At 45.7% G+C, this 13,312-nt stretch overlaps 1 protein-coding gene across 3 annotated transcripts in view; it reads left to right on the top strand.

Annotated features, from left to right (window-relative positions):
* Positions 1-655: 655 nt before the first annotated feature.
* Positions 656-13,312, top strand: part of LOC140488967 (TBC1 domain family member 15) — a 51,772-nt gene continuing 39,115 nt past the window's right edge. For 2 of the 3 annotated variants that reach the window (XM_072588204.1, XM_072588212.1), the window contains exon 1: positions 656-1,011. In XM_072588204.1, coding sequence (XP_072444305.1) covers positions 747-1,011 — 265 coding nt within the window. In that variant the 5' untranslated portion in view covers positions 656-746. The remainder of the gene's footprint in view (positions 1,012-13,312) is intronic. The other variant, XM_072588198.1, reaches the window with a different exon arrangement.

Raw genomic sequence — 13,312 nt, 5'->3', positions numbered from 1 at the left:
ACGTGCTAAATATGAATAACGTGCTTTGATTTATTAAAGATATAACTTCAACGAAATAAAAGAATTTGCAAGAAGAGATGGAAATAATAGCTGAATAATAAATAGCTGATAGAAAGAGATAGAAACAAATAGCTGAAATGAAGGACAGCTGATGTTGATGAGGGCGGCCCCGCCCCCAATCAGGCCCCGCCCAAAACAACCCGCCCCTTCACCTTCCCGCGCGCCCACAATCCATCCCCGCCCCCTTTCTGGCCCCGCCCCACATTCGCTCCACCCCGTTATGTCCCACCCACGACCAAATCCCCGCCCTTCTGACCCCGCCCCTCCTTCGGGCCGCATGCGCGATCTGCTCCCGCCCATATGAATCTCTCCCCTTCCCTCTACCCCCGGTCCCCTCCCTTTGGCCCACCCGATGTTGGAGCCTCGCCCCTCCGCGTGACCCCGCCCTTCTCCGTTTATCCTTCCCCTCCCAGGGCACCGCCCCCTCTAGCACCAACCCTCGTCGTAGCTCCGCCCCTCTCCATGTGACCCTCCCCGTCTCCCAGGGCCCCGCCCCCTCTTGAATCACGCCCCATCGTAACCCCGCCCCTCTCCATGTGACCCTCCCCGTCTCCCAGGGCCCCGCCCCCTCTTGAATCACGCCCCATCGTAACCCCGCCCCTCTCCATGTGACCCTCCCCGTCTCCCAGGGCCCCGCCTCGTTGCCCTCCCAGTCGCCCACCCCTCCACTCCCCTCGGTGTGGCTCATGGAGCCGAGCGGGGACCCGAGCCCCGGGACTTCGCGTTGTGGCCTTGGCTCTGAGGAGCATGAGGGTTCAGAGCCTCGGGAGAGGAGGCGTAAGGTCGCCGTCGGTGAGGGGCGCTGGTTCTGCGGCTGCAGGGAGGCCCCGGTACCGGTTGTGCTGAGAGGCGGAGGGCCCCGGCTGAGCGCCGACACCTTCCCAGTGTTGTTCGACCCGGACGGGAGGCTGGTCAGAGAGTCTTACTTTCGTAAACTCATCTTCAAGCAGGGTGAGTGATGCCTACTAGGGTCGAACATCCCCCCCCCAGGGGTGAGTGATGCCTACTAGGGTCGAACATCCCCCCCCCAGGGGTGAGTGATGCCTACCAGGGTCGAACATCCCCCTGGGGTGAGTGATGCCTACCAGGGTCGAACATCCCCCTGGGGTGAGTGATGCCTACCAGGGTCGAACATCCCCCTGGGGTGAGTGATGCCTACCAGGGTCGAACATCCCCCTGGGGTGAGTGATGCCTACCAGGGTCGAACATCCCCCTGGGGTGAGTGATGCCTACCAGGGTCGAACATCCCCCTGGGGTGAGTGATGCCTACCAGGGTCGAACATCCCCCCCCAGGGGTGAGCGATGCCTACCAGGGTCGAACATCCCCCCCAGGGGTGAGCGATGCCTACCAGGGTCGAACATCCCCCCCCCCAGGGGTGAGTGATGCCTACCAGGGTCGAACATCCCCCTGGGGTGAGTGATGCCTACCAGGGTCGAACATCCCCCTGGGGTGAGTGATGCCTACCAGGGTCGAACATCCCCCCCCCCAGGGGTGAGTGATGCCTACCAGGGTCGAACATCCTCCCCAGGGGTGAGCGATGCCTACCAGGGTCGAACATCTCCCCCCAGGGGTGAGCGATGCCTACCAGGGTCGAACATCTCCCCCCAGGGGTGAGCGATGCCTACCAGGGTCGAACATCCCCCCCCCCCCCCCCCCCCCCCCAGGGGTGAGCGATGCCTACCAGGGTCGAACATCCCCCCCCCAGGGGTGAGTGATGCCTACCAGGGTCGAACATCCCCCCCCAGGGGTGAGTGATGCCTACCAGGGTCGGACATCCCCCCCAGGGGTGAGTGATGCCTACCAGGGTCGAACATCCCCCCCCCCAGGGGTGAGTGATGCCTACCAGGGTCGAACATCCTCCCCAGGGGTGAGCGATGCCTACCAGGGTCGAACATCTCCCCCCAGGGGTGAGCGATGCCTACCAGGGTCGAACATCTCCCCCCAGGGGTGAGCGATGCCTACCAGGGTCGAACATCCCCCCCCCCCCCCCACCCCCAGGGGTGAGTGATGCCTACCAGGGTCGAACATCCCCCCCAGGGGTGAGTGATGCCTACCAGGGTCGAACATCCCCCTGGGGTGAGCGATGCCTACCAGGGTCGAACATCCCCCCAGGGGTGAGTGATGCCTACCAGGGTCGAACATCCCCCCCCAGGGGTGAGAGATGCCTACCAGGGTCGAACATCTCCCCCAGGGGTGAGCGATGCCTACCAGGGTCGAACATCCCCCCCCCCCAGGGGTGAGCGATGCCTACCAGGGTCGAACATCCCCCCCCCAGGGGTGAGCGATGCCTACCAGGGTCGAACATCCCCCCGGGGTGAGCAATGCCTACCAGGGTCGAACATCCCCCCCCAGGGGTGAGCGATTCCTACCAGGGTCGAACATCCCCCAGGGGTGTGATGCCGCCAGGGATAGTCAACATGACTTTGTGCGTGGGAAATTATGTCTCTCAAAGTTGATTTGAGTTTTTTGAAGAAGTAACAAAGAGGATTGATGAGGGCAGAGCAGTAGATGTGATCTATATGGACTTCAGTAAGGTAATCGACAAGGTTCCCCATGGGAGACTGATTAGCAAGGTTAGATCTCACGGAATATAGGGAGAACTAGCCATTTGGATACAGAACTGGCTCAAAGGTAGAAGACAGAGGCTGGTGGTGGAGGGTTGTTTTTCAGACTGGAGACCTGTGACCAGTGGAGTGCCACATGGATCGGTGCTGGGTCTTCTACTTTTTGTCATTTACATAAATGATTTGGATGTGAGCATAAGAGGTGCAGTTAGTAAGTTTGCAGATGACTGCAAAATTGGAGGTGTAGTAGACAGTGAAGGTTACCTCAGATTACAACAGGATCTTGACCAGATGGGCCAATGGGCTGAGAAGTGGCAGATGGTGTTTAATTCAGATAAATGCGAGGTGCTGCATTTTGGGAAAGCAAATTTTAGCAGGACTTATACACTTAATGGTAAGGTCCTAGGGAGTGTTGCTGAACAAAGAGACCTTGGAGTGCAGATTCATAGCTCCTTGAAAGTGGAGTCACAGGTAGATAGGATAGTGAAGAAGACGTTTGGTATGCTTTCCTTTATTGGTCAGCGTATTGAGTACAGAAGTTGGGAGGTCATGTTGCAGCTGTACAGGACATTGGTTAGGCCACTATTGGAATATTGCATGCAATTCTGATCTCCTTCCTATCGGAAAGATGTTGTGAAACTTGAAAGGGTTCAGAAAAGATTTACAAGGATGTTGCCAGGGTTGGAGGATTTGAGCTACAGGGAGAGGCTGTGGGTTGTTTTCCCTGGAGCTGATGAGGGGCATGGGTCGGGTAAATAGACAAAGTCTTTTCCCTGGGGTTGGGTAGTCCGGAACTAGAGGGCATAGGTTTAGGGTGAGAGGGGAAAGATATAAAAGAGACCTAAGGGGCAACTATTTCACGCAGAGGGTGGTATATGTATGGAATGAGCTGCCAGAGGAAGTGGTGGAGGCTGGTACAATTGCAACATTCAAGAGACATTTGGATGTGTATATGAATAGGGAGCGTTTGGAGTGATATGGGCCAAATGCTGGCAGGTGGGACTCGATTGGGTTGGGATATCTGGTCGGCACGTGCGGGTTGGATCGAAGGGTCTGTTTCCATGCTGTACGTCTCTATGACTCTATGAACCCCTGGTGTGTGATGCTGGCCAGGGTTGAACAATGCCAGGGGTGTGATGCCGTCCAGGGTCGAGCAACGCCAGGGGTGTGATACCTCCAGGTCTGAGCAGTCCTTGAAGTGTGACACCCACCCAAGCTCAACAGGCCACCCCAGGGAAGAGATGAAACAACTGCCCTGAAGGGAGACAGGCAGTGATTCCTCACAATGCAGAATCCTCTGACAGGATCTTCAGGGTGTGAAGAGAGTGGTGAATGATGAGGTGTCTTACAGATTTTCTTTTTAAATTTGTGATTTCTCACATCTGATATAGGGAATGGGTGAAGGTTAGTGGAGCCACAGGGTGAAGTGGGATTGTGATGCCTCCCAAGGAGGAGAATGACATAAAGCCAGTGGAGATGAGTAAGAAATGTAATGAAAGATCTCTTCCAAGTAATTGATTGTGTTGTCTCTAATTTAGTGTTATTACTCTGATATTGTATATCTTTGTGTTGGACATTTTTCTCAAGGTGGAGTTATCACTTGTTTTGTGGTAGCAGTTCTACAGTGAAATTTAATAGAGAGTTGCATTATTTATGTGAATATTAGAATGAGCAAATGGTTAAATTTGAAATGAAAATGAAATTACTGGAGAAACTCCACATGTCTGGCAGCATCTTTGGAGAGAAAGTAGAATCAGTGTTTCAGGTCTAGTGACCCTTCTTCAGAACTAGTAGGAGATAGGAGCAGGCTAGCATACATGCTGAAGATAGTGGGTAAAATGAATGACAAGATAGATAGAGCCCTGAGGGTGAGAATTAGAATTAGTGGGGGATTCCTCTGCCGTATATTTTCCCCTGACTAATGCACCTAACCTACAAATCCCTATGGGCAATTTAGCATGGCCAATAACCTGCATATCTTTGGACTGTGGGAGGAAACCAGAGCACCCATAGGAAACCCGTGCAGACTCCACACGGTCACCCAAGGCTGGAATCGAACCCGGGTCCCTGGCGCTGTGAGGCAGCAGTGCTAACCACTGAGCCACCATGTTGCCCACAAGTAAGTATCCAGCATAAGGGAAGGAATTATTTAATTTCAGACTACAGGCTAAAGTTCTGCCTTTCATGGAGTGCAACAATACAGAATATCACCATGTAAGGTTATGGTAAATACAGTTACAGTCAGGCTGGGATTGGATTACCATCTCTCAGAACTGTTGGGACAGCTAGTTTCTAAGCTCTTGCTTGAAGCCAGGAGGCAAGTCATTTTCATAATAAATAAAACATGCTGGATTTCATTCAGGGACTGAATGACAAATAGCTTTGATTTACAAAAGGTCTTTAGGCTTCTGGAGGCATAACTTCACATGAATGATTCTGGTATATATATCTACTCTGCTCAGTAATTTCCCACCAAGAACATATTTGAACTGGTCTAAGTGTATCTTTTCAACAAATTCCTCCACCAGTGAAGGTTTGTATGCAGAGAAAGACAGTATGGTGGACAAAGGGCTGGATAATGATATGCCAGGATGAAAGACCAGAAGTAGGTAAAAATGGGTTGGCTGTGTTGAAAGCAGCCCATGTGATGACAAGGCTTGGAGTTAAGTTTGACCTCACCTTTTCCTTTTTGTGTTGATGGTGTGATTTGACCGTACTTTTGTAAACTTGCTCATTATGTTTCAGTACTGCAAGTGTAAAGGTATTTGTGATCACTGATTAGGAATGTCTATAAGCCTTACAAATTTCACATGTGTAAGAAGTTATGTAAAGCTCTCACCTATATATTTTAATAATTAGCATAGATCTGCTTCACTTGACTTAACCTCACCAAACTGTTGGAATGACCAGTGATGCAAAATTGGCTTTGCGCTTTACAATGGGAACTAAAATCAAGGTAGCCTAGGGGATTTAAATTTGGACAGAAGGTAAAATTTGTCAAATAGATCTCAATGAGATTATCCACTGAAGAGTGAAACCCTTTGAAGTACTTTTTGAAGTAGAGTAATTATTGTAATGACTCGAAATCAAGTGGTGACAAGTAAATCTACAGCCTTTGGTTACTGTGAACCACCCTGTCAGAAGACTATTATTTTTGGAGAGAGTGCAGCACAGATGTATAGCATAATAATCTGGACTTTGAGGGGTAACCTCAGAGGAGAAATTACACAAGATATCCTTATATTTCCTGGAATTTAGCAAATTCTGGGGTGATTTAATGAGTGTTCAAAGTAGACAAGGGGCTAAGGGAGGGGAAGCTGAATATGTAAAATTACCATGGGTAAACTAACGGTGTCTCTGATGTGTGCCATTCAGTCAGAAGCACATAATGTAATTTGTGATTGACAGGTCAAGAAAGTTGTGCTTTTCCCACTGCTTGTAATAATGATGATAGTTTAGTGTCTTGAGCTCTTGGAATATGTTGACAGAAGGGAGTGTGTCTCTCAGCAGATGGTTTTCATGCTCTTTGTTGACTGTGTGAAAACCGATGGTGATTATTTATGTTTGTTGGATTCAAGCAGACGTATTCCTCCTTGTAATAGTCATGTCAGGGGAACTTGCAGTTCAACAATTTTATATGCAGCTGAGGAAAGATTCAGTCCTGTTTTTAGTGTCTAGGTTTCTTGAACATTCCTTCAAAACTAAGCATCGTCACATTGTGGTGGTGTTACCCTCGTAAAGGCAGGGTACCATCCTCAAAAGGCATTAGTAGCAGAGTCCTTGAATTTAAGGTAATAGTCAGTAGATTCTGATAACTTTTCACCCCCTGCTTATCGGGATAGACAGGAATGTGGAGTAATCAAACCAGTCATGCTCTTATTGAATGGCAGAGCAGGCTTGAAGGGCCAAGATGTGCATTCCGACATCTGTATGTATAATGTTGCAACAGGCTATTCAGCCCACCTGGTTCATGTTGTTTGTGCTTCATTTAAGTTTCCTCCATTCACTCAGTGTTGTGCCTTGATTTACTGAAGCCTTGCTGAACTAAGAAGTTGGTGGCAAAGTGGTAATGTTACTGGATTTATAATCCTGATGTTCAGAGGCTGGGGTCATGGACTCAAATCCTACCATGGTTATTGGTGGAATTTATATTTAATTTCAAACTTGCAGATGATAAGACACATGGAAGCATTGAGAACTACAGGGACATAATGGAGAACTTCCAAAGGATATAGACAAGTTAGTTTAATAGATAAGTGGCAGATTACAGTCAATGCAGAGAAGTATATAATGATTCATCTTAGTACAAAGAGCATGGTGAGACAACATAAATAAATGATATGACACTAAAAGGAGTGCAGGAGTAGATGGACCTAGGTGTCTTTGTGGGAGAATGTCACCATGCTAATGTAGGAATACCTGAGCTTTCCAAGTTGTTGTGGATACAGTCACAAAGATTGTTCAGCCACTTGAATCTTGCCATCTCACCAATGCAAGCCAATATTACCTTGTTCATTCAAATTAAAATTCTTGCTTGGCCTGTTTAAAAACACATTCAGTTGTTGGATGCTGATGGTTCTCAGCTGGGTTTTAGGTACTGTACTGGTAGTACTGTTTACCCCACCTTCTGCATGTAATCCTACACATTCTTCCTTTTCAGATAATGATCTGATTCCCTGTTGAATGCCTCGATTGAATCTGCCTCCATCATACTCTGTGCAAAAGCTGAATGAGGAGTATGGAGTGGGTACCTCCATTATTTATGACTTTAAGAAGCAGCAAATCCAGTTTTTATACTGGATATCACATTCAGAAAGAAGGAAGTAAACTACGCGTAAACCAAAAAATGATGGATTAAACTGAATGATGATAGAATGAGAGGTGCCATTGACTAGGCCATTGTTGATAAAGCAAACCCAAATTTTCAGCCCACTGAACTGAATACCTAAACTTAATGTAAATAGTGTTCAGGTTGGTTCACAAATCTAAAAAATACCATGAAGTAAAGTATTTAAGAGTCTGGAGATAAATCCTCAGCACATTGAGACAGCTGAAAGATTTGTAAACAAGTTTGCCAAGTCATGGAGTCGGAGTTGTGCAGCACATAAACAAGACCCTTCGATCCAACTCATTCATGCCGACCAGATATCCCAAATTCATCTAGTCCCATTTGCCAGCATTTGGCCTTTTATCCCTCTAAACCTTTCCTATTCATATACCCACCTAGATGCCTTCTAAATGGTGCAATTGTACCAGCCTCCACCACTTCCTCCAGCAGCTTATTCCATACACGCACCACACTTTGCGTGAAAAAGTTGCTCCTTAGGTCCCTTTAACTATTTACCTTCTCACCTTAAACCTATGCCCTCTATTTTGGAACTCCTCTACTCTGAGGGAATTTGCTATTGAAAGCTTTTCTAGTGGAGAAATCTAAAATATCGATTCAATATCCTTATTTTGGCATAATGCATGAGAAAAAAAACCTTAGCAACGGCTAGTGAAAAGGACACCAACAGATGTAAAAGGCACAGAAGAAGATTTAATGTGGTTGGTTGTGTTAGTGGAGTTGGAACAGACCAGTGTAAATTATTGTACGTTGGAAAAAAACCAGTGCCCACAATCTGGGTAAGAGTATTTCTACTACATTATTATGGTAACTAGAGCATGAATAACCAGGCAAGTTTGTCTGGACTGGTTTCAGAAGTACTTTGTTCCAGAGGATGCAGTCATGATGAAAACTGCAAGATATTGTTCTTGCTTGACGTTTACTCAGCATGTGCAGATGCTAAACCCCTTTTCAGTGTGTTTAGCATTTACTTACCTCCGAATGTACCCTCATTGACACAGCCAAGGGACCAAAAGATTTTATAGTCCATAAAGTATGAGTATAAAGACAATTCACATTGTGCTGTGAACTGACGCCTGGGTATAGCAGGGTTCCAGAAAGTATTTGGCGTGAAAAGTGCCATCTGGGTGAAAGAGCGGTCGAGGGACAAGACATCTGACAAACAGTTGGCAGAGCCTGTGGTCAGCATTTGTGTTTGCTGATGATGAACATGCTGATGGTAATTTTGAAGCATCCAGTGTATCTAATGAGAAGGTGATTTTTGGAATTGTTCGATTCTGTGAGAGAGGTCCACACGAGCTGCACACTCATTGGGTGAGCAAGATGTTCAAGAAATTATGAACATAAACTGTGTTGAGTCTGTACTTCACACATTTGCATGTGATGACATTATGGTAATGATTTTGTCCAGAGGAAAAAGCTGAGGACAGTGACAGCATTGGTAACCAAGTAGAATAAGTAACCGTAGACACATGTAAAAAATGTGTTTGGTATTTTAACCGAATTCTGTGTACTTTGGCTGCTTTCAATTTAAAGTATGGCAACGAGTCAGCTATGCTTGCCTCACCAGTGAACATGGCTAAACTCTTCCCAGAGATGGTAATGATAGTTTTTGGCTTGGGATCGTGTTCAATACTGACAAGAGATCAGTGACTGGCAAAAAAAAGCCTCTTTATTGAGCATCTGCAGTTGCACGGTTCGAGGCGGCAATAGAATCCAAAGTACAATTTTACAGTAACCTCTACTCAGTTTTTACATACATTAAAATTTTAGCACTGTGGTGTCACATAGTTGAATCTATTGTACATAAGCTTGTGTGGCATCTGTCCTGGGGAAGCAAGAGATGCTTTAAGCACTTACTAAATGCTGGCTGTTACTCCTGATGGGATTAGAATGTCTGTCTGGTCTGAGCTTGCACAATTAAGAGGGGTTAGTCCTTCTGTCATTAAAGTAGCAATGATTGTAAAAATACTAGACCTGTATGATCTAAGTAAGTGAGAAGTTATATGCATACTAAATAAAAGGATAGGGAATATTAAACTGACTCCCGCAGCTGGGTCGTGAAATTTCATTTACTGTTGCTGGTTTTGACAGTTCTTACACATTCATGCAATTTCAAGGAAGCACTGTTTTGATAGTAAGTTTCTTTAAAAGGGGTAACAGCCCTATTTAATTTGTATTTAAAAAGTATAAATTCATATGTTAGTACAAAATGGTAGTCCTAAATAAAAGTTAGAAATCTGTTGTGTGTAAGGAAATTTCAGTGATTAGGGACATGATGCAGGAAACTGATGACCTGCCATCTATTCCAGTCCCGAGAGATGATTGCTAAGGACTAATTAACATTATAATCCTTCCACAGTTTCAAGTGGGTTATGGACTATGTTGCCTAATGCCATGATTAAGGGTATTTTCTGAGGGCTGGGGAGGAACTTGGAATGGGAGGGGAGGGATCCAATTCTCATCATCCACATTGGTACTAACAGCACTGATCGGACTCAGAAGAAGGCTTTGCTGAAGGATTTGTAACAGGAGCTGAACTGAAAAGCAGACCCTCCAATGTCATTTTTTTTTATTCTCTCTCTCTTACAAATAGGCTTGATGGCTATAAGATTGATACAAGTGTGTTTTTAAAAAAAGTTTTTAAAAAAGTACATTTAAGTGTTCAGATTGGGGATACCTCAAGTGCAAAGAGGAGGATTACTTGAATAACCCAATTTCTAACAAGTAAAATACAACAGGGGGCAAATTGACTGATGTGTTACAGCTACAGTGAATGGAAGTTTGAGCTGCAGATGTTGCACAAACTGGTTACCTGGTCACTTTTCTCCAGAGGGAAGCTAGAATTGGCAAGGTGCCATAGAAATCATAGAGATGTACAGCAAGGAAACAGACCCTTCGGTCCATCTTGTCCATGCCGACCAGATATCCCAACCCAATCTAGTCCTATTTACCAGCACTTGGCCCATATCCCTCCAAACTCTTCCTATTCATATACCCATCCAAATGCCTCTTAAATGTTGCAATTGTACCAGCCTCCACCACTTCCTCTGGCAGCTCATTCCATACCCACACCACCCTCTGTGTGAAATAGTTGCCCCTCAGGTCTCTTTTATATCTTTCCCTTCTCGCCCTAAACCTCTGCCCTCTAGTTCTGGACTCCCCGTCTCCAGGGAAAAGACTTTGCCTATTTACCCTATCCATGGCCCTCATAATTTTGTAAACCTCTATAAGGTCACCCCCCAGCCTCCAACGCTCCAGGGAAAACAGCCCAGCCTGTTCAGCCTCTCCCTGTAGCTCAAATCCTCCAACCTTGGCAACATCCTTGTAAATCTTTTCTGAACCCTTTCAGGTTTCACAACATCTTTCTGATAGGAAGGAGACCAGAATTGCACACAATATTCCAACAGTGGCCTAACGAATGTCCTGTACAGCTGCAACATGACCTCCCAACTCATGTATTCAATACTCTGACCAATAAAGGAAAGCATACCAAGTGCCTTCTTCACTATCCTATCTACCTGCGACTCCACTTTCAAGGAGCTATGAACCTGCACTCCGAGGTCTGTTTGTTCAGCAGCATTCCCTAGGACCTTACCATTAAGTGTATAAGTCCTGCTGGGATTTGCTTTCCCAAAATGCAGCTCCTCCTATTTATCTAAATTAAACACTATCTGCAACTTCTCAGCCCATTGGCCCATCTGGTCAAGATCCTGTTGTAATCTGAGGTAACCCTCTTCGCTGTCCACTACACCTCCAATTTTGGTGTCATCTGCAAACTTACTAGCTATACCTCTTATGCTCACATACAAATCATTTATATAAATGATGAAAAGAAGTGGACCCAGCACCGATCATTTTAGCACTCCACTGGTCACAGGCCTTCAGTCTGAAAAACAACCCTCCACCACCCTCTGTCTTCTACCTTTGAGCCAGTTTTGTATCCAAATGGCTAGTTCTGCCTGTATTCCATGAGATCTAACCTTGCTAACCAGTCTCCCATGGGGAATCTTGTCGAGCGCCTTACTGAAGTTCATATAGATCGCGTCTACCCCTCTGCCCTCATCAATCCTCTTTGTTAATTCTTCAAAAAACTCAATCAAGTTTGTAAGACATGATATTCCATGCACAAAGCCATATTGCCTATCCACAATCAGTCTTGGGTGGTACATAGCCAACAAGGCAGTTTTCAGAGGACAGCATAAGAAATCTCAATGGGCCTCATGGAGTTAAAGTCTCCATCAAACGTGCCAAAATTGATGCTTATCTGATTTCTGGTAAAATCCAAAAACAGCGAAAGAGAGAGCAAAACAGTATCTGATGGGAGGAGCAGTGGGCAGCACAATGTGTGCAATTTAACTCAGTCGGGCCTGGGTCCTTGACGGTACTGGAAAGATTTCTGGAAATTTACTGGCTTCAGGACAGTCCGGTCCAGGGAGGGAATGAATGGCTTGAGATTGGTGGGTTAGTAGCTTAGCAAGAGAGCTGGTTGAAAGTGTGAGTGAGGGACTGGGTGACTGAGTGAGTGGTGGACGGACTGGGAGGCGCTGGAAGGGTGAAATTCAAGTTTACTGCTCTGGCAATTGTTAACTTTCTGCAGTTAGCTCCCTTCCCAGAATGAGTGAGAAATTGAAGTATGGCTCCTATCAGGCAAAGAGGTTGGCAAGCCTTGCAGAAGAGGTTTGTGTGGATAGGGAGATGGGGATAGATGAAGTCGGGTGGGATGAGGCTTGTTTGGACCATAAACACCACCGTTTATTTATTTTAATGGACTGTGGGGATCACTGGCAAAGCCAGGATTTGTTGCCCATTCAAATTGCCCTTGGAACTGAGTGGCTTGCAAGACTTTATCATAATACAGTTAAGAGTCAACCACATTAGTACGGGTCTGGAATCAATGTCGGCTGACTGATTTTATTCATTAAAGGACATCAGTGAACCAGATGGAATTTTACAATTAATGGTGCTTGTTATGGTCACCATTACTGAGAATAGTTTTATATTGTAGATTTATTAGTTGTATTTAAATGCCGAGAGCGTTAGCCTTGGCTTCTAATCACTAGGATATTATCCCTTACTCTTGACAATTAAGTTGGACTGGATGGCCTGTTTCTGTGCTGAAAATTCTATATAATTCTTTTATTTAAATTAAGTTTGTTTTCCTGAATTGGCATGTAATTCAAAATTACTTTCTAGATATCAGGACATTGCTTTGGGGAGAAATTGGTGTCCCTTGGGTGGGGATGGCCAAGAACGTAATCAAGAATTCACTCTGTCTTGGAAATTCTGGATGTCTGTGATGTCTTTAGATGTTTAGTGTCCTTCAGGTAGTTGTTTGGTGTGCAATTTAGATCTTGTAAGCCTGACTTCAAGCATACTAATCCAAAAACCGATTGTTGAAAACTATGTATATTTGTCTTCGATCTAGTGAGTTAAAAGCCAAGCATGCAGGTGGTCTAAGATGAGCTGGCTCCTATTCCAATGTTTCTTACTCTAAATGCTTGCTTTTGACATGTGAAGTAGAAATCCTGAGGCAAGAACATAATCACACGCAGGTCTTTGAAGGACTCCCATCAGTAGTTTATGAAGATGACTGTTAAATGTTTTTGACCAGCTTTCTGTATAAAAATTATACGTATTTGATTATCTTCTTTCTGCTATATTCATTCTATATTCCTGGTGGAACAGCGGCTCATTTGAAGTTAACATAGCAGCCATTTTCCTTCAGTTGTGAGGAGATGGATGTGAACCATCACTTCGAGCAGAACTCCAAGTGAACTCTGGGCAGCAATACCAAAGAGAGTGTCTTAAACAGGGAAATGGAGGAACACAAACCAGCTA

Source organism: Chiloscyllium punctatum, chromosome 2 (assembly GCF_047496795.1).
Source record: "Chiloscyllium punctatum isolate Juve2018m chromosome 2, sChiPun1.3, whole genome shotgun sequence".
In the NCBI taxonomy this organism is placed as follows: Eukaryota; Metazoa; Chordata; class Chondrichthyes; order Orectolobiformes; family Hemiscylliidae; genus Chiloscyllium; species Chiloscyllium punctatum.
Note: the sequence above shows the minus strand (reverse complement) of the source record. Positions and strands in the feature narration are given on the sequence as shown.